This window comes from Lipotes vexillifer, unplaced genomic scaffold (genome assembly GCF_000442215.2).
Source record: "Lipotes vexillifer unplaced genomic scaffold, Lipotes_vexillifer_v1.1 scaffold40, whole genome shotgun sequence".
In the NCBI taxonomy this organism is placed as follows: Eukaryota; Metazoa; Chordata; class Mammalia; order Artiodactyla; family Lipotidae; genus Lipotes; species Lipotes vexillifer.
Genome location: NW_006771578.1, coordinates 2,770,329 through 2,794,516, shown reverse-complemented (window position 1 = coordinate 2,794,516; position 24,188 = coordinate 2,770,329). Strand labels below are relative to the sequence as shown.

Here is a 24,188-nt window from a genome sequence, read left to right as displayed (position 1 = left end):
TAGGGAAAAAATAGTGCCATAAACAAGCCCAACTGAAAATGACAAAATGCAGGAAAATACTTGCAAATTAGGACCAAGTCAACATTTCTAATGTACAAAACAACCCTCAAATATCAAGTAAGAAAAAGAGCATATGTTAAAAGTAAGTATGGAAAATGCAAAGCAATTCAAAAGAAGAAACACAAAAGTCTAAATGATATGAAAAAAATGTTCAACATTCCCAAATTTCTAATTAAAATGATACATCATTTTCCCCAACATGTTAGCAAAGATTAGAAAGATGGATGTTACCCAATATTGGTAAGGATTTGGAGAAATGCATATTTCATGTTATTAAAAGCAATAGCTGGCATTTATTAAGCACTTATTAGGTGCCAAACATTGGGCTAAACACTTACATTCATTCTCTCACTTAATTATGGTAACAATCTTAAAAGAGAGGTATTTAGATTCCCCAATTTATATTAGAGGAAAATCACAGGGCTAAAAAGGAGAGAGGTGGCATAGACATATACCCAACAGTCTGGGATGGGAATATAAACTGGTGTAACTAATATGAAAATATATATCAAAATTTGAGGTGTGCACATCTTTTGTGTGTGTGTGTGTGTGTGTGTGTGTGTGTGTATGTGCACATCTGTGACCCAGGACTTCTACTATTGGAAATTTATCCTGAGAAATAATCAGAAATGTGCACAAAGACATAAGTACAAGATTATTCATGGCAGTATTGTTCGGAAAAGATAAAAAATTATGTAACAACTTAAATGGGAAAAGAATTTGAAAAAGGATACATGTCAATATATGTGTAACTGAATCGCTTTGCTGTACACCTGAAACTAACACAACATTGTTAATCAACTATACTCCAATATAAAATAAAAAGTTAAAAAAAAGATAAAAAATGAAAACAATGCCTAATAATAAAGAAAATTAATAATGGTACATCCACACAAGGGAATACTACAAAGCAATTACAAATTATAATATAGATTCATATTTGGCATGGGATAATGTACATAATAATATGGTCAAATGACAAAAGTAGGTTATAAAACAGCAGGTAAATTATTATCCCACTTATTGAAAATATTTATCTACATATGTATCTGCATAGAAACTGGACCATAGTGTATGGGCAATCTGTGGTTTCTTAGAATGGTAAATGTTATTGGTCAGAGGGTTTAATTCTTTTCCCCCATCTACCTCCAGTAACCTAGGACATTGAGTAAGCATATAGTAGACGTGCAACTTCCCCTTGGATTTTCTGTATTAGGCTTTGTTTTTTGTTTGTTTGGTATTTTATAATCTTTCTGTAATTTCCACATTCTGGTCTAGTCTATTGTCCTCAACTTTAAGGAAAGTGCTTTTTTAAAAAAATAATGTTTTGCTTGGTTTCATCTCTCCTCCCTCTCCTTTCCTTCCTCTCTTTCTCCCTATTTACTTATTACTTAACTCCTTACACTCCCAAGCCTTCACTGAACAAAAAATATGCTAACAGTAAGATAAAACTGCACAAAATATTATGTATCTCTATATGTTTCGATCCTATGGTACATAATTTTTATATTCAATACAGATTTATGAAATAACTAAAATTTTATGAAATAACTATAATTTTATAGTCATAATATACTTCTACCAAACTACTGGACCACTTCAACTAGGCATCAAAAATAGTTCTAGGTGTGTACACATTCAAACACCAATATGTCTTGTATACACTATCCATGTCAAGAATTCTCTAAAATAGGAATAGAGTTAAGCTCTACTATTTGTTTGTGTCACCTTTCTTTCTTTTTTCTAATATTACCATCCATTGGTGCTTAATGCCTATTTCTATTAACTTATTTGAGGTTGCAAAATGGTGATATTCTATCACTTCTTTTTTTAATTGTAATACTTTTATAAAGGGGATCATTCTGCCTCTTGGTTACCCAGTGGTACAGGAAAGGTTTTCAAAATTGGGAGCTGTGGGGCTTCCCTGGTGGCGCACTGATTGAGGGTCCGCCTGCCGATGCAGGGGACACGGGTTCATGCCCCGGTCCGGGAAGATCCCACATGCCACGGAGCGGCTGGGCCCGTGAGCCATGGCCGCTGAGCCTGCGCGTCCGGAGCCTATGCTCCGCAACGGGAGAGGCCACAACAGTGAGAGGCCCGCGTACCGCAAAAAAATAAAATAAATAAAATAAATAAATAAATAAAATAAAATACCCTTTAATTAGGTATTTATCACATCACACACACGAATTTCAGAAAAACAATATTAATATTACCACTAATATGATTAATGGTAATATAATTTTTTTTGCATAACTTTTCCCCATTCTCTCTTACTCCCATTTATTTTATAGTTGTGCTATCTAAACATTGTCAGAACACAGAGCCATCATATACTAAACTCTCTCTTCACTCTTATTTTGTTTTTGTTCTACAGAAATTATATTTAATGTTCACCACTGGTATTTATGTTGATATTTCCCCAGTCCTTTTGATTGTCTGAAGCTCATTCTCTAGCAGATTCCTCAAGAAAGTGCTCAAAGGAACAACATTGCCTGACTTCTCCTACACTGATTATTTGACCAGCTTATCGTTTACACTTAAAAGTCAGTCGAGTATCTTTATGTTACTCCATTTTCTTCTGGCATAAAGCACTACTGTGAAAAACTATGACGGGAACCTGATTTTCTTTCCCTTACAAGTCATATGTTCTTTTCTTGTAGGTGACGAAAGCTTTTTTCTCTTTTTCTTTCATGAATTTAACTAGAACATGTCTTGATGTTGGTCATCTGAGTCAATATTCTTGGGTATATGGTATATTCTTTTAACATGGCTTCAACTTTTTTTTTTAAATTTCAGGAAAGGTTTCTTTAATTATAGTTTTAGTATTTGTTCTGTTATATTGCTTTGAACCTTTTTATCTTTTAAAATTTTCTCTTATTTCCACCTTCTATTTTTTTCTTATGGCATCATTTGTTTTTGCCTTGCTACTACTTTAGGCTTCACTTCTGACGTGATTTTGCCATTTATGTCTAATTTTCTTTAGGTTCTGTCACCTTATTCCTGAGTTTTTGTAACTGATATATGTTGTTCTTTCATGTCTTATTTTCTTAGTGCCTTTAGCTCATTCTGAAATAGTAGGTTATAGTTTTGGTCTGTTATGTGTGCATGTTTCTATTGCAAGCTTTTATTGTCTGTATGAATATTATTTTGTTCCCCTTTTCCCCCATAATAACTTTGTATACTATTTGACCTTGACACTTTTCTATCATTCATTTTTATGTAAACTTAATTTTCCTGAACTTTCGGAATGAGAAGGGGTTCAGGAAAGCTTTAACTTTACAAAGCTCCCTCTTCTGCTATTTTGGGGTAGTATTAAAAAATATGGTGGCTTGCCTGGTTTGTTTTCTAAGATTTCTTGACTCTGTAACCCTCCCTCACTTTTATCTTGACCTTCTTATTTCTCTTGTCCCCTTCCTGATAAAATTTTATGTCACTCCCAGCAGTTTCTCCTTAGGGTGGGCTCTGCTTTAGAATGGTACCTTGCCAAGTCAGTTTTGAGGGTTCACAGGAGTTAGACTGCTCCTGCCCTTTAAAACCCCCCAGTTACAGCTACTGCTATCTAATAGGCCTGTGGAGTCTTAGTGAATATTCTGGAGTTCTGCTCTCAGGTTCATCAAATGTTGCCCCATTTCTCCTTCTTCCTCTTGCACACATGCCAATACCAACTGGGTCTAGAGGCTATCGGTAGTCTGTCCCCACCAAATTGTACCTTGGGGTTCATGGGGATACCCTGTCACATGGTTTTGTTGTAATTGTTCTATGGATTTTAAATTTAGCTATCTATTTTCTCTTTCTGTTTTCAAATGAGGATTCAGAGAAACCAAAAACTATTCTATGTCACCACTGCCACCATCTTCCCAGAACCCACCCCTCCATCCAGTCCCTTCCCCCAAGGACTAGCTTTTGAACTGCTGTGACTTAGGAACTACCATCTTTTAAGTACTGCTTGAGAGAGTAGCTGGTGATTGCTTTTTGAAAGACATCACTTTGATGAACCAAGTTTTAAACCTATTGTTAGTGTTCGTGTCATAAAACTGCCTTAAAGCCATTATTTTTGTTCAGTAACAAAATTCCTCAAGATGGAGAAAATCCAAGATCCTTACACCAAACCAAATTCTGTGCCAAAGAGTACAGAGTAAAAATATTACTGAACAGATTGTGCATTGTCAAGTTAGTCTGAATTTTTCAATTTAGAGATAAAGTGCCTGATGCATGGCAGGTACTCAAATATTTGAGTGAAGGATCCAGGAAAAGCCTAAGTTAGTTGTCACCATTTTTATCCTCTTCTCTGGAAAGAAATGTTTCCCTAAATCTAATTCAACCCATGCTTCAAATAAATTAAAGACAAACCACCATTCTGGAATTTTGGGTAAGCTTTTCCTCATATACCAAACCTGACTGGAATCCAACAACAAAGAATCCTTTCCAGAAGTTTAACCCCATCTTCATGCTTACAGTACTTTTTAAAAATAATAAACCATAATTTAATAGACAGCATGATGGTGTTCACTGTATTATTTCCCTCCACGTTAATACAATGCTATCCATCTCAACTAACTCAATTCGTTGTACAAATTTCAAAAATGACTGTGTGTGTGTGTGTGTGTGTGTGAGAAGTGGGATTTGAACCCATGCCTCCATTCGGAGACAAAAATGACTTTTTTTCTGTAAAATATAAAATGCGCAAAAGAGCTACCAAAACCATTAAATGTGACAAACACTAGACCCAAAGTCCAGTTTACCTAATAGACTGCTTACTATTTTTTTCTGCAGTTCCAATACCTAAACTACATTTTTGAAGACTGCACATAAACGTTGCCCTGGGGTCATTATATACCGAATATTACTATTCCTAGTATTAGTGCTCTAACAATCTGTTTCTCTCTCCGTTCACCCCACGTCTCCTTCCTCCCCCATCTCCTTCCGCCCTCTCTCCCCCTTCTCTCTTTCACAAACACACACATGCGCGCGCGCGCCCGCACGCGCGCACACGCACACATGCACCCAATGAAGCCTCCAAATAACTGCCCCGGCCCCGTCCAAATGTATTTTTATTTCTTTTGGAACAGGGGATTGGTACCGTCCTTGGGGTAATAGAAAAAGAGTAACGAACTGTATCATAAATATGAACCATCAGCCACGTCAAAAAGTCTACGCGTTGGGGGTAGGGCGGGATGCAGCTCTAGATAAGGTAAAGTAAACAAGGGGATTCAACTGCGGAGGCCGGTATTATTGCTTGTACGTGGGCCTGTTGCTCTGGCTGGGGATTGGGGGAAGGTCCTAGGAGGACAACCATCCCACCTCCAAAAAGAAAAACGAAACCTGCAGCTCCCTGGGGAGGAAAGGGAAGCACTCCCGAAAGCGCTCCTCCCCGGGACTTGATTGCGAAGTCGCGGCAGGCCCGGCCCGGGCAGGAGCTGTCGGAACAGCAGCATCCCCGCCGCTCTGCCCACAGGAGAGCGACTTGCGTCTTCGCCCCCACTCAGATCACCAGGGTGTTCTCAAACGTTCTGCTCCCCTCCCTTCGCCACTCAGCCAGCTGACGACGAGCAGAAGGAGGCGGCGGAGACCCCCGTCCCAGGGTGGAGAAAGGGCCGCCGAGCCCCGGGTCCTCCGCCTTCTGGGCCTCTGCCCCCTTGCTCACCCACCTGATGCTCCTTCACCACTTCGCTGAGGCAGGGATACCGCTCCGAGATCCATCGATAAAACTTGGGGACTCCCATTTCGACCGTCAGTACTAACTCAAGTCAGGGCCAAACCGAAACCAAACGCCCCGCCGGGGCCTACGCCGCCGCCTCCGGCCGTCGCTCCGCAGATGACAACACACCGCCCGCCCAACCATAGAGAGCGGCCGCCGGGCCTAGAGCGGCCGGCTTCGAGATCGCATCTCCGGGGCGGGGCTCTAGCCCCGGCCCGAACTCGCTGCAGCGGAGCTGCCTGGTAACATTTAAGAGCGCCCAGGCATTTTTGAACGCGTGTGTAAAATCCAGTTCTGAAAATGTCAGTTGACAGACCTGAGCGCTGTTAAGTGGATTTGGAAGGGGGTGAAAATCTCACGAGACGACTGGAAGAGTCCTGGCTGCTTCCGTCTTCTGGGATTACTAATCTCTGTTTTTCAACACAGATTTGGAAAGGTCTGATGATTTGGTTTAGTTTGTTTTGTGAGCGGAAATTTTTTCTTTCAGGATACAACAAAAATTTCTCTTAAAAACGTTCTTTTCGGGGCTTCCCTGGTGGCGCAGTGGTTGAGAGTCCACCTGCCAATGCAGGGGACACGGGTTCGAGCCCTGGTCTGGGAGGATCCCACATGCCGCGGAGCAACTAGTCCCGTGAGCCATAATTACTGAGCCTGCGCGTCTGGAGCCTGTGCTCCGCAACAAGAGAGGCCGAGATAGTGAGAGGCCCGCGCCCCGCGATGAGGAGTGGCCCCCACTTACCGCAACTGGAGAAAGCCCTTGCACAGAAACGAAGACCCAACACAACCATAAAAATAAAAAAAAAAAAAAAAAAAAAAAAAGTTCTTTTCCAAATTATTTGCGTAAACTGATTTCCTAACTCCCCTCCACCCAGCTTCCTCCTTAACTCTTAACATTATTAGGCCTTCGATAGGAAAGTATACGTTTAGTTTTCACATTTATACCTCTTGGGTTATTATATTTTCCCCCATCACACTTCAACTGTACAAAAAGGCAGAATTTTGTAAGATAAACTTAAGTGAAATTGTTACAAAAATTATGTTTTCATTTATTTGTATGTAATAACTTCTTTGCTTTGGAATTATTTTAAATCTTCTGCAATAAAATGTACCCCGAAATTTAACGTTAAAAGTTTTTAGATTATAAAACCTCATGAAATTTTAAGTGATGCTGTTTCCCCCAACCACTGGATTCTGCATTCTGGTACACTAAAAGTGTATGGCAGCATCTTTAAAATTACAGAATGTTTATATAGTTTTCATATTCATGTTAACTGGCTAATTTTTTTCCCTATCACATTTTCAACAAATACAAAAAGACTATTACTAAGTGAACTTAATGATGTGCTATGTTTACATCTCTCTTACTAGACAGTTCCGAGACGGAAGGCGATCCGTGCTTTGTCTACAGTATTTATTCAATATGGTTTTTTTGTTCAAATGAATCCTTATGTAAGTACTTAAAATCAACGAAAGTTGTAAAATGAAATTAGGCTGGCTTGTTTCTCGCAAATACATCTTCTTAAGAGCATAAGAACATATGATATTCCATTTCTCCAGTTATACACAGTATATGTTAAGAAAGCAGTTTATTTCTTAACAACATATATTATTTTAAATATTAACAATCAGGGAGAAATACCACTTACTGTGAGAACATAAACATATGTTGTACTTTGGAATTAAATAGATACAACCACAGATTAATGATCCAAGTGCATTAATTTTAGATTATTAACATATTCTTTGAAGTAACTCCATTTCACATATATGGGGTCCAACCAAGGTACATCTGGCATAGCAAGTTTTCATCAGTTGCTTCTTGTATAAGGTAATGCACATGTCCTTCAATAGATAATGGCAGTCCTGTCACTCTATTTCGGGTCTTGATTACACCTTGTAGTCTCTGCTCAATGTCAAGAACATGGGTTTTGGCCTAAAAAGAAATTGAAAATCATAAGGACTAAGGACCCAATGACATGTAGATGTTTATAATTTGGAATTACTGCCTTTCTTTTATCTAACAAATATTAATGCCATTTTACTGATCATTACCCCTTTTGTAAGAGCAAATGCAGACAAAGGAGAGAAGCAATGAAACAAATACAATAACTTGAGATACTGATCTCGAGGCTTGCAATGTTGATCTAACATCAACTGTTTGGACATTTTTCAGGACTCTGAAATACCAGGGAATCTCTTCCATGTTAGGAGTCTAGAAAAATAATAATATAAAAAAATCTACTCTGAAAAGTGTTTAGGACTTAAACATTTGAACATTAGTATTCTAATAACAGCAACAATACTCTAATGCCTAATGTTTAGATTATGTTATATGCAAATGGGAGTTCTAAGTGAACTACTTGGAATTCTACATATTTTTCTCAATCAAGAAAGCATATCAGAATGCAAAAGTGAGAATGATGTAATTAGAAAAACAATCCTCAAATCTATTCTAACTTATTTAAAATAACTATCTGGAAAATTTGAGGATTCGACTAATACAGTCAGCTCTCTGCAGCCAATGATTCAACAAACCACGGACTGAAAATATTCAGGGGAAAAAAATTCCATGAAGTTCCAAAAAGGAAAACTTCAATTTGCCATGCACCAGCAACTATTTACATAGCATTTACACTGTATTTACAACTATTTACATGGTATTTACATTGTACTAGGTATTGTAAGTAATCTAGAGATGACTTAAAGTATATGGGACAATATACACAGGTTATATACAAATCCTACAGCATCTTATATACAGGAGTTGAGCATTCCAGGATTTTGGTATCCACAGGGGGGTCCTGGAACCTATCCCCCATGGAAATCAAGGGACAAGCGACTACTATGTTAGTAAAGAGTTCTACATATTGAAGCTGAGACCTGCTGCTCTATAAATTCAGGCAATTTGTGTTCAAGTTTTTCCCACTCTATATCATAACTGTGATTTGTTTATGGTTAAACAAGCATGTTGAACTCTGTTTTTATTATACTAATGATAAGAATGTTAACATTAGTAATGACAATAAAGAAAACTTATGGCATTGTCATATTAGATAGAGAACTAAATTTCAGAGTATTCAATGGTCAGTCACTGACAGTATTTAGAATTAGTTCCCATTTGTAGAGATATACAATATCAGTTCATATCAAGCTACACCTTCTACTAACCTTTTCATTGACAACTTCCCCTGTTTCATTCAGTGGTGCTTTGGAATGCCCTTTCACTGGTTTACTCCATTCCACAAGAGGATCATGTAGAAAAGTCTTTAAGACACTAAAATGGAAACAAATATTATGGTAATAATACAATATTATCTTTGTAAAAAGAACTCTCATTAAAGTCAACACTTAGGTGAAGGATAACTACTGAAGGATGAGAAGCTAATGGTAATACTCTTACAAAACACATTACTACCATTTTAGAAAATGCTATGCTTCCTCCTTCAGAGAACTTGCCTTTGCCTACCTCTAACTATCCAATGTATTCTACCATAATGCCTGGTAGACAGGTTTTAAATAAAAAAGTGAATAAGTGAGCTTTAAATGTCCTTTCGAAAAACTACTTCCCACAGCTAACATCATATTTAATGGTAAAAGACTGTCTTCTTCACCCCTAAGATTAGGAACAAGACAAGGATGTAGATGTCTCACCATGGCCATTTGACATTGATCTAGCTAGGGCAATTAGGCAAGAAAAAGAAAAGGCACTGAGATTAGATTAGAAAAAGTAAAACTATCCCTATCTACAGGTGACCTGTTGTTGTAGAGAAAAAATCTTAAGGTATCTGCAAAAACAACTATGACAACTAACAAATGAGTTCAGTAAGGTTGCAGGATACAAGATCAATACACAAATTTAGTTATATTTCTATACACTAGCAATGAACAATCCAAACATCAAATTAAGAAAAAAAATTCCATTTAGAAATACTTAGGAACACATTTTTAAAAAGTTAAATACAAGATTTGCAAACGAAAACTTATAAAACGTTGTTGAAAGAAATTGAAGAAGACAAATAAATGGAAAGATATCCTATGTTCATGGATCAAAAGACTTAAGATGGCAATACTCCCTAAATTGATTTACAGATTCAATGCCATTCCTATCAAAATCCAGGCTGGCCTTTGCAGAAATTGGCAAGATGATCTTAAAATGCATATGGAAATGCAAGAGACTCATAACAGTCAAATGGTCTTGAAAAAGAAAAAAAAAGTCAGAGGATTCACACTTCCTGACTTCAAAACATACTACAAAGCTATAGTAATCAGGAGAATGTGCTATTGGCATAAGGTTAGACATACAGATCAATGAAATAAAACTGAGAATCTAGAAATACACCCTTACATGTATGGTCAATTGATTTTCAACAGAAATGTCAAGACAATTAAATAGAGAAAAATAATCTCTTCAAAAATGGTGCTGGCAAAAACAGAAATACAGATCAGTGGAACAGGGTAGAAAGCCCAGAGATAAACCCAGGCACATATGGTTACCTTATTTTTCATAAAGGAGGCAAGAATATACAATGGAGAAAAGACAGCCTCTTCAGTAAGTGGTGCTAGGAAAACTGGACAGCTACATGTAAAAGAATGAAATTAGAACACTCCCTAACACCATACACAAAAATAAACTCAAAATGGATTAAAGACCTAAATGTAAGGCCAGACACTATCAAACTCTTAGAGGAAAACATAGGCAGAACACTCTATGACATAAATCACAGCAAGATCCTTTCTGACCCACCTCCTAGAGAAATGGAAATAAAAACAAAAATAAACAAATGGGATCTAATGAAACTTAAAAGCTTTTGCACAGCAAAGGAAACCATAAACAAGACCAAAAGACGACCCTCAGAATGGGAGAAAATATTTGCAAACGAAGCAACTGGCAAAGGATTAATCTCCAAAATTTACAAGCAGCTCATGAAGCGCAATATCAAAAAAACAAACAACCCAATCCAAAAATGGGCAGAAGATATAAATACACATTTCTCCAAAGAAGATATACTGATTGCCAGCAAACATGTGAAAGAATGCTCAACATCATTAATCGTTAGAGAAATGCAAATCAGAACTACAATGAGATATCATCTCACACCAGTCAGAATGGCCATCATCAAAAAATCTACAAATGATAAATGCTGGAGAGGGTGTGGAGAAAAGGGAACCCTCTTGCACTGTTGGTGGGAATGTAAATTGATACAGCCACTATGGAGAACAGTATGGAGGTTCCTTATAAAACTAAAAATAGAACTACCATACAACCCAGCAATCCCACTACTGGGCATATACCCTGAGAAAACCATAATTCAAAAAGAGTCATGTACCATAATGTTCATTGCAGCAGTATTTACAATAACCAGGACATGGAAACAACCTAAGTGTCCATCATCGGATGAATGGATAAAGAAGATGTGGCACATATATACAATGGAATATTACTCAGGCATAAAAAGAAACAAAATTGAGTTATTTGCAGTGAGGTGGATGGACCTAGAGACTGTCATACAGAGTGAAGTAAGTCAGAAAGAGAAAAACAAATATCGTATGTTAACACATATCTAAAAAAAAATGTTCTGAAGAAACTAGGGGCAGGACAGGAATAAAGATGCAGATGTAGAGAATGGACTTGAGGACATGGGGAGGCGGAAGGGTAATCTGGGATGAAGTGAGAGCGTGGCATGGACATATATACACTACCAAATGTAAAATAGATAGCTAGTGGAAAGTGGCTGCATGGCACAGGGAGATCAGCTTGGTGCTTTGTGTCCACCTAGAGGGGTGGGGTAGGGAGGGTCGGAGGGAGACGCCAGAGGAAGGAGAAATGGGGATAAATATATATGTATAGCTGATTCACTTTGTTATACAGCAGAAACTAGCACACCATTGTAAAGCAATTATACTCCAATAAAGATGTTAAGAAAAAAGACAAATAATCCAATTAAAAAAAACGGGCAAAGGATTTAAATAGACAGTCGTCCAAAGAAGTTATGCAAGTGACCAATAAGCATGTAAAGATGCTTAACATAACTGGTCATTAGGGAAATGCAAATGAAAACAACTAGATACAATTTCATACCCAGCAAGATGGATAAAATAATATAGATAGACAATAACAAGTTTTGGTAAGGATGTGGAGAAATTGGAACACTTAGACATTGCTAGTGGGACTATAACATATTACATCTGCTTTGGAAAACAGTTTGAAAGTTCCTCAAAATGTTAAGCTTAGAGTTAACATATCCAGAATCCTACTCATAGGTATAACCAAGAGAACTGAAAACATATATCCACATAAAACCTGTACGCAGATGTTCACAGCTACACTATTCACAATAGCCAAAACAATCCCAAATGTCCATTACCTGATGAATGGATAAACAAAAGGTGGTATATCCATATAATAGAATATTATTTGACAATAAAAAAGAATGAAGTACTGATACATGCTAGAGCATAGATAAACCTTAAAAACATCATGCTACTGAAAGAAGACAGACACTAAAGGCCACATGTTGTATAATTCTACTTATATATGAAATATCCAGAATAGGCAAATCTATAGAGACAGAAAGAGATTCGTGGTTGCTAGGAGATGGTGGGGAGTAGAGTTAGGGAGTGACTGCTAATTTCTTTTGGAGGTGATGAAAATGTTTCATAATTAGATAGCAGCGATGGTCACACAATCTTGTGAATATACTAAAACCACCGTAGTATGTATATTAAAAGACCAAATTTTGGACTTCCCTGGCAATGTAGTGGTTAAGAATCCGCCTGCCAATGCAGGGGACACGGGTTCGAGCCCTGGTCTGGGAAGATCCCACATGCCATGGAGCAACTAAGCCCGTGCGCCACAACTACTTAGCCTGTGCTCTAGAGCCTGCGAGCCACAACTACTGAGCCTGCATGCTACAACTACAGAAGCCCGTGTGCCTAGAGCCTGTGCTCCGCAACAAAGAGAAGCCACTACAATGAGAAGCCCACGCACTGCAAGGAAGAGTAGCCCCTGCTTGCCGTAACTAGAGAAAGCAGCAAAGAAAACCCAATGCAGCCAAAAATAAATTAAGAAAAAAAAAAAGACTAAATTTTATGGTATGTAAAATATATCTTAATAAAAGCTATTATTAAAAAACATCTACTCCAGGGCTTCCCTGGTGGTGCAGTGGTTGAGAATCCGCCTGCCGATGCAGGGGACAAGGGTTCATGCCCTGGTCCGGGAACATCCCACATGCCGCGGAGCGGCTGGGCCTGTGAGCCACGGCTGTTGAGCCTGCGCGTCCAGAGCCTGTGCTCCACAATGGGAGAGGCCACAACAGTGAGAGGCCCACATAATGCAAAAAAAAAAAAAAACAAACAAAAAAACACATCTACTTCAACCAGTATAAAGTAGCTCTATATAAAGAAAACAACTTAGAAACCAATAATCACATGCAAAGTTACTACTGTTTACAAAATATAGATGATTACCTCATTAAAGGTTCTCTCTGATCTCGCATCAGCCTCATTGTAACTTCACAAGCTCTTCGAAAAAGACCTTCTGTTCCCATAGGACCCATTCCGTTAACCATATTATGAGTCATGCGAAATGGAACAATTTCTGGGACCTCAAAGGTTTCTCCCTTAAAACAATGCATTTCATTAAAAAGTAAAGATGATGGAATTTAAAAATCTTTATGCAAAAAATTTAAAGCTTTTAGGAGAGAGCAAACATACCCTCAAAATATTTGTATTTGCAACTTACGTTAGAGGCCTACATCCTGAAGGAGCCATATGACTCTACCTTTGCTTTTGAGGAGCTGAAACACAACTCCTTGGATAAGATCTAGAGGATGGATGGATTCATCTTTCACTGAATTACTAAAGTGAATAGCATTATAGAGCAATATTTACACATTCAATATTTAGCCTTATATTAACTCCCTTAATGTCCTTCTTGAATAGTATAAAGTACAAACAAAATACTCTCATAATTTTCTTCTTTTCTTTAAGACTTTCACTTTAAAACAGGACAGGAAAAGAAATAGCCAAGTGTTAGATGCTCACAATCCCTGAGACAGGAAATGTAACATGTAATATAATGAAGTCCAGTTCATTTATTTTCTTCCATTCTCTAACATCTGCCTTTCCTAGGGCTTTTTCATCCCTCCAGTCAGTTTCCCTAAATTCCTCTCTTGTATGAATCCCCTATACCAGTGGTTTATCTTTGATTTGTTTTCAGTTGGGTCTGTGACCTTTCTTGGTTTCCTGTGATAGCAGACGGCAACCCATAGAGAATAAGGATGAAGGAAAAAGTGGGTTTAATAATTAGTCTGCCTTTCAGGATCATAACATTGGAAAATTGGAGGGGGTCCTTAAGGAGAGTTGAATGACCTCAATTTATTCCCAGACCCCAGCTGGACCTACGCAATCTGAATTTCCTGTGATGTTTCCTACATATCTGCATTAAAAAAAAAAAAAAATTCTTAGATGCTGCTGCCAGGTTTGGAAACAATCACATTAAACTACTCTGTCTCTCTAAAACTGAGTCTCAGTAAAATGAACTGTTCATATATTATATGAACACCCCATGTTCATATAACCAAGAACCAATAAGTCAGAACTTGGATCTATGCTTTTGGACTTCAAGTTCAGTGCTAGTTTTCCTATATGACTCTTCTGAGTTCTCTCCAACCTAAGTTGCTTCACTGAGGGCTATGGGATCCACTGATCAAAACCAGTCAACAAACTCTCAGTGTGACTCAACTGTGACTAAGCTGCTACTAACAGGTATGTCTAGGAAGAACATTTGTTGTGGAAAGGAAATTAGGAGAAAACATACAATTAACTACAGTAAGTCATATCACATACCTTATTGAAGAGACAGTTGAAATCCACATGTACACATTCACCAGTCAAAGAATCAAAGAGAATGTTTTCACCATGACGGTCTCCAAGGCCCAGGATATAACCAACCATTGACATAACGGCAGTGGAACGGCAGTATGCTGATCTGCTACTGTACCTAAAGGAAACACAATGCCTATCAAGTATCCTTGTATCATATGGGGCCACATACATCTAAAATAGTTTTTTAAAAAATCTAACCATAACAATGTATTATATTTTTGGTAACTTACCACGATGTAGGATCAGGGAATGTTCTCAGAAACCACTCATGAAAAACAGGAGGATGCCTGGGCAGGAGAAATTCTTGGAATACTTTGAGTTTTTCAGACAAAGCTGCCGATTTTGGTAGCATACACTGGCGAAGTTCCTTCCCTGTCATATAAACTCCTGCAAGGTAGAGTGATTTCCATTAATCACACAAGCCAAATGAGAAAAGGGGCAATTTTTTTTTTTTTGGTGAAAATAGGACAGGAAATATCTACTTTTATTCAAAAGCAAGAATAAATGGAAACATTTCAATTATGCATAGGTAAACTTTCTTCTGATATTATATGAAAATAATGAACACATTATCTTCACTTAATACTTATCTAGAGTGAGGCCTCTTGTTGATGATAATCAGTGCCAAGTAAGACCACACATACCAGAAGATAACACTCAGAATAAATTCAATGTGAATAGTGCCCCTGCATGTAAAAATGATACAGCCCTCACTAAATTTACAGTGATCTCTCTGTTAATCAGCAGGCAGTATAGGTCCACACTGAATCATTACTAAGAAACCTACAATGGTGCTCTGAAATAATTTACTCTGTGTGAAGGCTAGCCTAAAAGATTCACAGGATACGTGATTTTAAAACTAATCTTGTACAATTCAAATCATATGTGGAAGCAGAAGAAATTTTTCTTCTGATGTATTTGTGAGTTCGTATTATATGGTTGACATGACTCCAGTCTATAAAGTGCCTTTTAGGCCCACCTTGGTTTGGTGCTTTTTGGACCCAAGGTTCAGCTAAAATTTCCATAGACAAGTTTGAGATTAGAGATTTTGAGCCTCAAATGTTGCACAGTTCAACTATGTTCATGATAGGATGGAAAAAAAATATATATTTTTAAAAATCCCATAGCAATAACTAACACTTATATAATATTTCATCTTTAAATAAAATAGTCAATAGCAAGTTCCTTGAAATCAGATTCAAGTGTGCTTGAACTTCAGCTCTACAACATATTAGTAACTTGGATTAAGTTACTTCACTGTCCATAAAATAGTGATAATTAGGCTTGTTAACAATAATAAAAAAAACTGATATACACAAAATACTTAGCATAATACCCATAATATAGTAATTTATCAATATTACTTAATGCTATGGGTTGATTGTATCCGTCAAAAAAATAACCCTTGTACCTGTGAATGTGACCTTATTTGAAAATAAGGTCTTTGCCCATGTAATCAGGTTAAGACGAGGTCATTACAGTGAGCCCTTAATATAGTATGACTGATACTTTTATAAGAGAAAACAAGGACATACAGACTTAGGGAGAATGCTGTGTGATGACAGAGGCAGAGAATGGAGTGAAGCATCTACAGCCAAGGAATGTCAAAGATTGCTGGCAACACCAGAAACTTACAGAAAGGCATAGAAAGGATTCTCCCCTTTGGCCTTGAGAGATATTGTGGCCCTACTGACACAGTGATTTTAGACTCCTTGTCTCCACAACTGTGAGAGAGTAAATTTCTGTTGTTTGTTAAAAGTTTGTGGTAATGTGTTATGGCAGTCCTAGGGAACTAATATTTTTTACTTTAGTAACTTGATCTATTTGTTTTTAATGTATTGCATCATAAACATTTTTAAACCTTTTTATTTTGAAATAATTTTAGTCTTACAAAAAATTGCAAAAAATATACAGAGTTCCCATATATTCATCACCCAGATTTTGTCAGTGTTCATCTCTTTCATAACAGAATACAATTACCTAAACCAAGGAATTATTTTTTCATAGTATTATTAACTAACTTTCAGACTTTATTCAACTGTCCCACTATCATCCTTTTTCTGGGTCAGGATCCAATTCAGGATCCCTTACTGCATTCAGTTGTCATGTCTCCTTAATGTCCTCGAATCTGGGAAATTTCTGTTTTTGTCTTTCATTACCTTGAAATTTTTAAGGAGTTCTTACCTGTTATATTTTTGTTTCTTCATTGTAAAGTTACTACTTCTTCCCCTTTGTAATTAGTAAGTATCTGGTGGAGAGATACTTTGAGACTCTGCAAATAAACCTATTTTCCATCATACTTTTGCCAACGAATTTCAGCAGCCATTGCTAATCACTGCCTGCAACAATTATTACTGTGATATTTACTAATTGGCAATTTTCTGTTTTCATCATCTCTTCTACATTAATTCACTGTAATTCTACTCTGAGGGAGAACTTGTTTCTACCTTCCTACTTATTTATTTATTAATTCAAGTATTTGTTTGCATAAGTGTGGACTCCTGTCTATTTTATTCCATGGGTTATAATCTAATACTATTATTATTTATTTTGGTGCTCAAGTTATCCCAGGTTTGGCCAGTGGGAGACTCTAACTCTAATCTAACACTTTCGGTTTCATTCTAGCTTTCCCTTTCTTTTTCTTTCTCTAATATGAAAAACTAGCTCTCATTAGCCACAATGTATTTACTTATTTGCTGAAGTCTAGTTTACACATAAAGTAGTTTCAGAATTGCTAACCAGTAACTCCTAGAAAAACACATTTTCATATACATTTTTGTAAGCTACCTCAAATTCTTTTGGGATAAAGACAGAGAAAGAATTAAAACGCAAGGAAGGAAAGAAGAAATCACTTAACTACTTCTGTATGTATCAATAGTACCAAGAAATTTTACTATGGCTTATACCCCCAGTATGTACAATGATAATAACCATTATACCTATATTATATGTTAGCAGCTATTATACCCATATTACATACTTATATTGTAAGAATTAATTTTAGTACCCTTTTCCTTATACAGTTTGGTCAGAATAGGTCTCAAGCCAGCAGTGTTGTTAACCCATTCAATAATCCCACATTCATCATTCAGTGGAATAACTGCGTAAGTTCTAATATGAAGTTCTCTTCTACGAGACTCAGCATCTTTTCTTAAGCACTATAAAAAAAAAAACCACACATAAACTTAGAAGTTAAAGATTTCTAAATGTTATGTCAAACCTATCTGGAGATTGTTCATTTCATAGCAAAATAATGTCCATAAAAGCTTATTATGTAGTATAGATGAATAATTCTTCAGAAAGGTAGAGCAGAAAACTACTGGGACAATATCCTTAATTTATTTCCAAATCATTAAAAATGCCTTGGGTAAGTACTTCTTTTAATTATTCAGTATTAATGTGACAACAACACTGGGTTCAAAAATGTTATAGTTCTATATTTAACAATGACAAAATACTCTTTAAAAATCGCTTCTAAGATATTACTGAAATAGTAAGTCCTTGGGCGCAGGGAATGCTGTTTAATTTTATCTAAAACAATGCACGAACAGAAAAGTATGAGTTTTATGATATCCCCCAAACATATATCTTATTCTTACAGTTTAATATTATAGCTTCATTTGAAGAATTATCTCCTAGCTTTACACATCTCATCTGATTAATCCTGAAATATACTAGGTAAGGATAAACAGTATTTTGTTTAATTCTGGAACTGTATGAAATAAACAAACTAAGCACACATCTATAATTGTAACTGTCAAATTTTAAAGCACAATCACTGACCAAAAATACATTTTAAACTTTAGGAATAGATAGGCTACATAAATGTCAGCCAAATAGTATGGCATGAGAATCACATGTAAAGATCAGTATGTGGTCTCCTAGACCAACGTAATGAGACGAGTTTTTCACAATCAGGCTATTTTATTTGACCATGTTAATGTGGGGGAAAGGTAATGAAACAACTTAATTGGTAACAAGGATGATTAAGATAAATTTATAAATTAAAGCCAGGCCACTTGATACTCCCAACTAGAAAAACACTCAGGGAGCTTTGGGAATTAAGTTACCAATTTACCAAACAACATTTTAAATAAAAATATTCTTTCCCTTAATACCTATGAAATGGGTTTTTATTGTGGTATTAATTTTTAAATTACTTTTGGTTAAACTAAGCACAAATCATAATTCTCCTTTTTAAAAAATGAACTCATCTGCTGCTATTTATTTTCTATCTATGTTAAAGGTCCATAACTTTTTCCTGTTAATAAAAGAGGTACCAGTAAAATGCAGGAAGGGGATAGAGAGGCAGAACAAAGAGCTTATAGGAAAACAATAAAGTTTTCACAGTATGGTTTAATTTTTTACCAATGGAAAAACAGATGCTATGCACTTATAAATACCTGGCTTGAGAATAATTCAAAACCCCTAAGACTATACATTTATAATAATACTTTAGTGAGATTTCTCATATCATCTCTGAGATAGAAATCAAGCACTTACCAACAGAACTGAAAAAAATACTAATGATCACCTCTAAAAAGTGTGTTGGTAAAAACAGAACCTAACATTTTTTTTTCTGGCATCAAAATATAAAACATAAATAAATCTGACAGAAAAAGTATATTATAGATAATTTAAACATTAAATAGAAAATATTTTCCTTTGTTAATATGTCTTATACATTTTTCTCAATATAACAAAAGTATATTATTTTTTAAAAATTAAGTGAAACCAGCACTTCCACTTCAGGGCACATATCCAAAAGATTGAAAGCAGGGACTTGAACAGTTATCTGTACACTTATCTTCATAGCAGCAATATTCACAATAGCCAAAAAGTGGAAGCAACCCACATATCCACTAATGGGTGAATGGATAAACAAAACTGGTATACACATGCAATTGTATATTATCCAACCTTGTAAAGGAAAGAAATTCTGATGTGCTATAACATGGATGAACCTTGAAGACATAATGCTAAGTGAAGAAAGCCAGTAAAATACAAATACTGTATGACTCCACTTATACAAGGTATCTAGAGTAGTCAAATTCATAGAGACAGAAAGTAGAATGGTGGTTACCAGAGCCTGGGGGGAAGGGGATTAGGGAGTTACTGTTTAACAGATATACAGTTTCAGTTTGAGAAGATGAAAAAGTTCTGGAGAGGGATGGTTGCACAACAGTGTGAATGTATTTAATGCCACTGAATTGAACTGAACACTTAAAAATGGTTAAGATGGTAAATTTTATGTTATGTACATTTTATCCCAATAAAACAAATTAAGTGAAAATGAAAAAGGTAGTGTACTTCATTTCCTCTTTTTAGGAGAGATCTATTTGCCCATATCTCATTGATAGTAATTATGGCAATTCTAAAATAAAAGCAAACTATATCCAAACCTTATTAATCAAGGAATTGAATTCCATTAGTCTACAATCCTTTCTCAAGTCATCTTTTGGCTTACACATCATAATGTAGAACTTTCCATCAGATCCTTTTAAAGAGATCTTCTTTGGTTTCTGAAGAGAAGCAAGAATTTCTACCTAAAAGATGATGAGTTATATATAAATAAAGGTCAAAATTCTTTGTTTAAACTTCTATGTGTATTATAAATATTGTGTTACCTAACACAATAAAAAGGAAAATATAATAACCTATATTATGTAGCAAATTTATTATTTTAATAATTTATCTTAATTATGATCTATGAAAAGAATGGTTGGACATAAATAGAGACACATTTTCAACCATCAGAAATGGCTATTGAAGTAAAAGGATTACTCTGTCTGGGGCTTCCCTGTTGGCACAGTGGTTTAGAATCCGCCTGCCAATGCATGGGACACAGGTTCGATCCCTGGCCTGGGAAAATCCCACATGCCATGGAGCAACTAAGCCCGTGCGCCACAACTACTGAGCCTGCGCTCTAGAGCCCATGTGCCACAAGTATTGAAGCCCGTGCACCAAGAGCCCGTGCTCTGCAACAAGAGAAGCCACGACAACGAGAAGCCCGCGCACCTCAACAAAGACCCAACACAGCCAAAAATAAAAACAAATAAATAAATAAATGTATTAAAAAAAAAAAAGGATTACTCTGTCAGCAGTGTAGGTAAATACATACACACTCAAATTTAGGCAGCCTCTTAAAGCAGCCATAACGTTTAAAAGATTTTTGAAACATTTTCTTAGGACTTTTCTGCAGAACCTAAGATGGTTTTTAAATTTCTTTAATGGTAAGAAATGTTTATCAATGGAAAGTAATTTTATTTTTGACAAAAGAAATGCCTCCAAAATCATGTCCAACTGAAGATGTTAAGTAAATAAGTTGAATAATATTAAGTTAAAAACAAAGCATGACTATAAGTAACGAGAATGATTTTATTATGTGGCTTATTAACTGGTCTGAAGCAGTTAAACAAATGTTTTGAGCCACAGAAGTACTGGAATAAATACAGAGTTTTCAAAAGTATTTACTCAGAAGTGCTCTGGTACCATTTCTTTAAGATAGTAACAACAACAACAAAAAAGAATCAATCTCTTCCTAGCTGAAATTCACTTCCTCCCAAAATACAAATTACAAACAAAAATTGTATTTCGTTCTCTTTCTGTTCCCCATTTTTAGGACAAAGATGAATATGGAAAAATCAAATTATGGAAAAAATAAAGATTTTAGTCATCTTAAAACAATATGAACAACTGAAAAAATTCAAAATACTAGGTTGAACATGAGATTTTTATCACTTAATTTTGTCTCATCAGTATATAGTTTTACTTTTCTGTATTTCCAATCATTTTTTCTTTGCAAATAAAATCCACTTAGTCTCTGAGAAAAACACTTTTAAACTTAATTTGAAATTTCAACTTAATTTTAAAAGCATAGTTACAGTTATATAAAATTGCAGTTTACCGTATCATCAAAGCCTGCAATATAGGCCCAATGCCCAGGAAATGGCTCATGGTTAGCATGGGCACCCGGAACTGATGGAAGAGTGGGTATCATGACTGATTGTAAAGGAATGAGGATTTCACTAAATGTTGCTTCTTCTACCAGCTTTTTAAGCATTTTAAAATGAGTGCTCATGCTCAGCGTGGAACTACTTCCATCCACCTGGGGGGGAAAAAGTAGTACATTTTAATTTCTCTGTTTACCTTGAATTATAGAATGCTTACTTTTACTCAAAACAAAAATTTCACTTCTATAATATCTTAATTACAATGGCTCAGCAGTCTGTACTTTTCTAATTTTTAAAAATACATCACCTCATTTAAACCTCTCTGTACTCTTTTACTCATCAATAAATAGTACCTACATTATACGATGTTAAATGACTAAGGTAGGTAATAGCGGCCTACAATTTGTTATCACACATTACAAATTCCAAAGAGCTCTGTAAATCAAACTTTTTTTTTTGTACCAAATCTCATTTGGCAGCAAAAAGATATCTGAACTTCTCACTTAGTACAAAGATTAATATGCTTCACTGAAGAAATAGTTATGTATCTGATTACAGGATACTCTACCAGATTACCCCTAGTGATGATACTTAATAAAAAGTATATGTACTGCATTACCTTTAAAAATCGAAAAATCCTGAATTTCTAAATGTAGTTGGCCACAAAGGTTTCACATAGAGAACTGAAAGTTTGTCCAAGTAAAGCGCTTAGAAAAGTGCCAGTGTTTAATAAATGTTGGCCATTATCATAACACTATCTTTCATAATGTCAAGAGTGTCACGGGACAAACAGGGTTAATGCAGATAGCAAAAACAGATTACTCTTTCAAGATTTTACTGGAAGGGAAGGTGAGAAATAGAGTAGTCTCTACCTTCTCACCTGTAAATAGATGATAGAGTGAATATTTGTAAGGGGAAGTCTAGTTATTTACCTTATAGAGTCTGTCCCTCCTTATAATTACCCCTACCCCCACTTTTACCCTTCCTACACATTCTTCAGGATTTTTTCCCCTCCAATTCCTTGGGTAGAATACTAGTTCATTCCTATAAGCATGTCCATATTCTAGTCATAAACCTACAGAAAAAAGTAGTTATACAGTATATGATAACCATCTGAGTGGCTTCCTATGAGACTGTGAGCACTTCGAGGCAGGAGAACATGTCTTACTCATCTTTGTTTCCCTTAGGCACAGTGCTTGTTCCCTGGTAGACAATGAAATGTTACTGAAAGGATGAAACCCAAAACTCCAGTCTTCTTTCCTCTCATGTATGTAGGTTAATGTATATGAGTTTTGAAAGTTCAAAGATATGACAGAAAACAATCACAGAGAGAACTTTAACTGAGTATTTTATATTCTTATATTTCATATCCTCTATTGAAAAAACTTCTAATAAATATGGATAATTTACTCTCAGAAGAATTTACATTAAGAAGAACTTTTAGAAATTTAGAGGATATTTGAAAGAGGGACATATGTTAGAAATTTTAAAAAAGCTTTATTAAGGTAAACTGCATGCATTTAAAGTATACAATTTGATAACTTTTGATATATGTGTATACCAACATATATGAGAATTTAAATTTAATTAATCAAATGAAATACAACCAGCTGAAATCATATAGAAGTTTCATCCAACTTGGTCTATAAGTAGTAAGATTTATGATAGTACCGATTTATTGCACAATTCTAGAAGCTTATCTGTTAGGCGAGTTGCATCTCCAACAAACTTTTCTAAGGATTTTTTCATATGAATAGCTTTATTTAGGATTTCCTTGCATCTGTTTACACGCATGGGATAAGAAGACTGTCATAAAAAAAAAAAGTTAAATGCAATTTTTAAAAGATAACAAAACTTCTGATTGACAAAAATCAACTTAAACAGTATGCATGATGAAAGTTTACAGTGATAGAAATTTCCTAGAAATCAATTCGGCAATACTATCAATAGCCATAAAAATGCTGCTATCCTGCGACCTGATGAATTCCCTTCTTAGGATCTATCTTGCAGAAATAATCAGAAGTGAGAATAAATATAGATGTGTCTAGATGTTTTGCAACAGCAAAGAAAGTAAACCTTAATGATCAACAGTAGTTAAATAAATTATAGATGGCTAACCATTATAGAATTTTATAAAATTTAAAAAATTGGCTCTTCAATGAATATTTAACATGGGAACATGATTATGGTAACAATTTTAGGTGAAAAATATGAAATTACATATCTATGCAATCCAAATTTAGTGTTAAAATATGCATAGATAATAAACATACAAAAATACATCAAAATATTAATGATATAAACAGTGAATTTTAATTTTCTTTTTTATATTTCTCTGTATTTTCTAAATTCTCTAAAATATTTATTAATTCAATATATTTACCAATTTGTACATTCCTATTAATAATGCAATAAAATTTTCTAGTACTAATAGTTCTGATACTTTGGATTAAAAAACTTGGAAAAAAAATAGGTTACCGTTTTATACCAAGCATTAACACTTTACTATACTTCATAAAGAAAACACATGATAAATCCTTCAATCTTAAACATACTAGTCACTTCATTTGATATAGTAAATATTTCTA

General features: G+C 35.5%; 2 protein-coding genes across 4 annotated transcripts in view; both read right to left on the bottom strand.

Annotated features, from left to right (window-relative positions):
- XRN1 (5'-3' exoribonuclease 1) overlaps window positions 1-5,905 on the bottom strand; it is a 93,209-nt gene extending 87,304 nt beyond the window's left edge. For all 3 annotated transcript variants that reach the window (XM_007446951.1, XM_007446949.1, XM_007446950.1), the window contains exon 1: window positions 5,712-5,905. In XM_007446951.1, the coding sequence (XP_007447013.1) occupies window positions 5,712-5,786 (75 nt within the window). In that variant the 5' untranslated portion in view covers window positions 5,787-5,905. The remainder of the gene's footprint in view (window positions 1-5,711) is intronic.
- A 1,615-nt stretch (window positions 5,906-7,520) lies between these two features.
- The window catches only part of ATR (ATR checkpoint kinase), a 102,853-nt gene continuing 86,185 nt past the window's right edge, over window positions 7,521-24,188 (bottom strand). The window contains exons 39-47 of the mRNA XM_007446982.1: window positions 23,272-23,406; window positions 21,555-21,755; window positions 20,050-20,193; window positions 17,655-17,805; window positions 14,878-15,034; window positions 14,609-14,762; window positions 13,229-13,380; window positions 8,930-9,035; window positions 7,521-7,694 (exon numbers count right to left, since the gene is read on the bottom strand). Of these exons, the coding sequence (XP_007447044.1) occupies window positions 7,521-7,694; window positions 8,930-9,035; window positions 13,229-13,380; window positions 14,609-14,762; window positions 14,878-15,034; window positions 17,655-17,805; window positions 20,050-20,193; window positions 21,555-21,755; window positions 23,272-23,406 (1,374 nt within the window). The remainder of the gene's footprint in view (window positions 7,695-8,929; window positions 9,036-13,228; window positions 13,381-14,608; window positions 14,763-14,877; window positions 15,035-17,654; window positions 17,806-20,049; window positions 20,194-21,554; window positions 21,756-23,271; window positions 23,407-24,188) is intronic.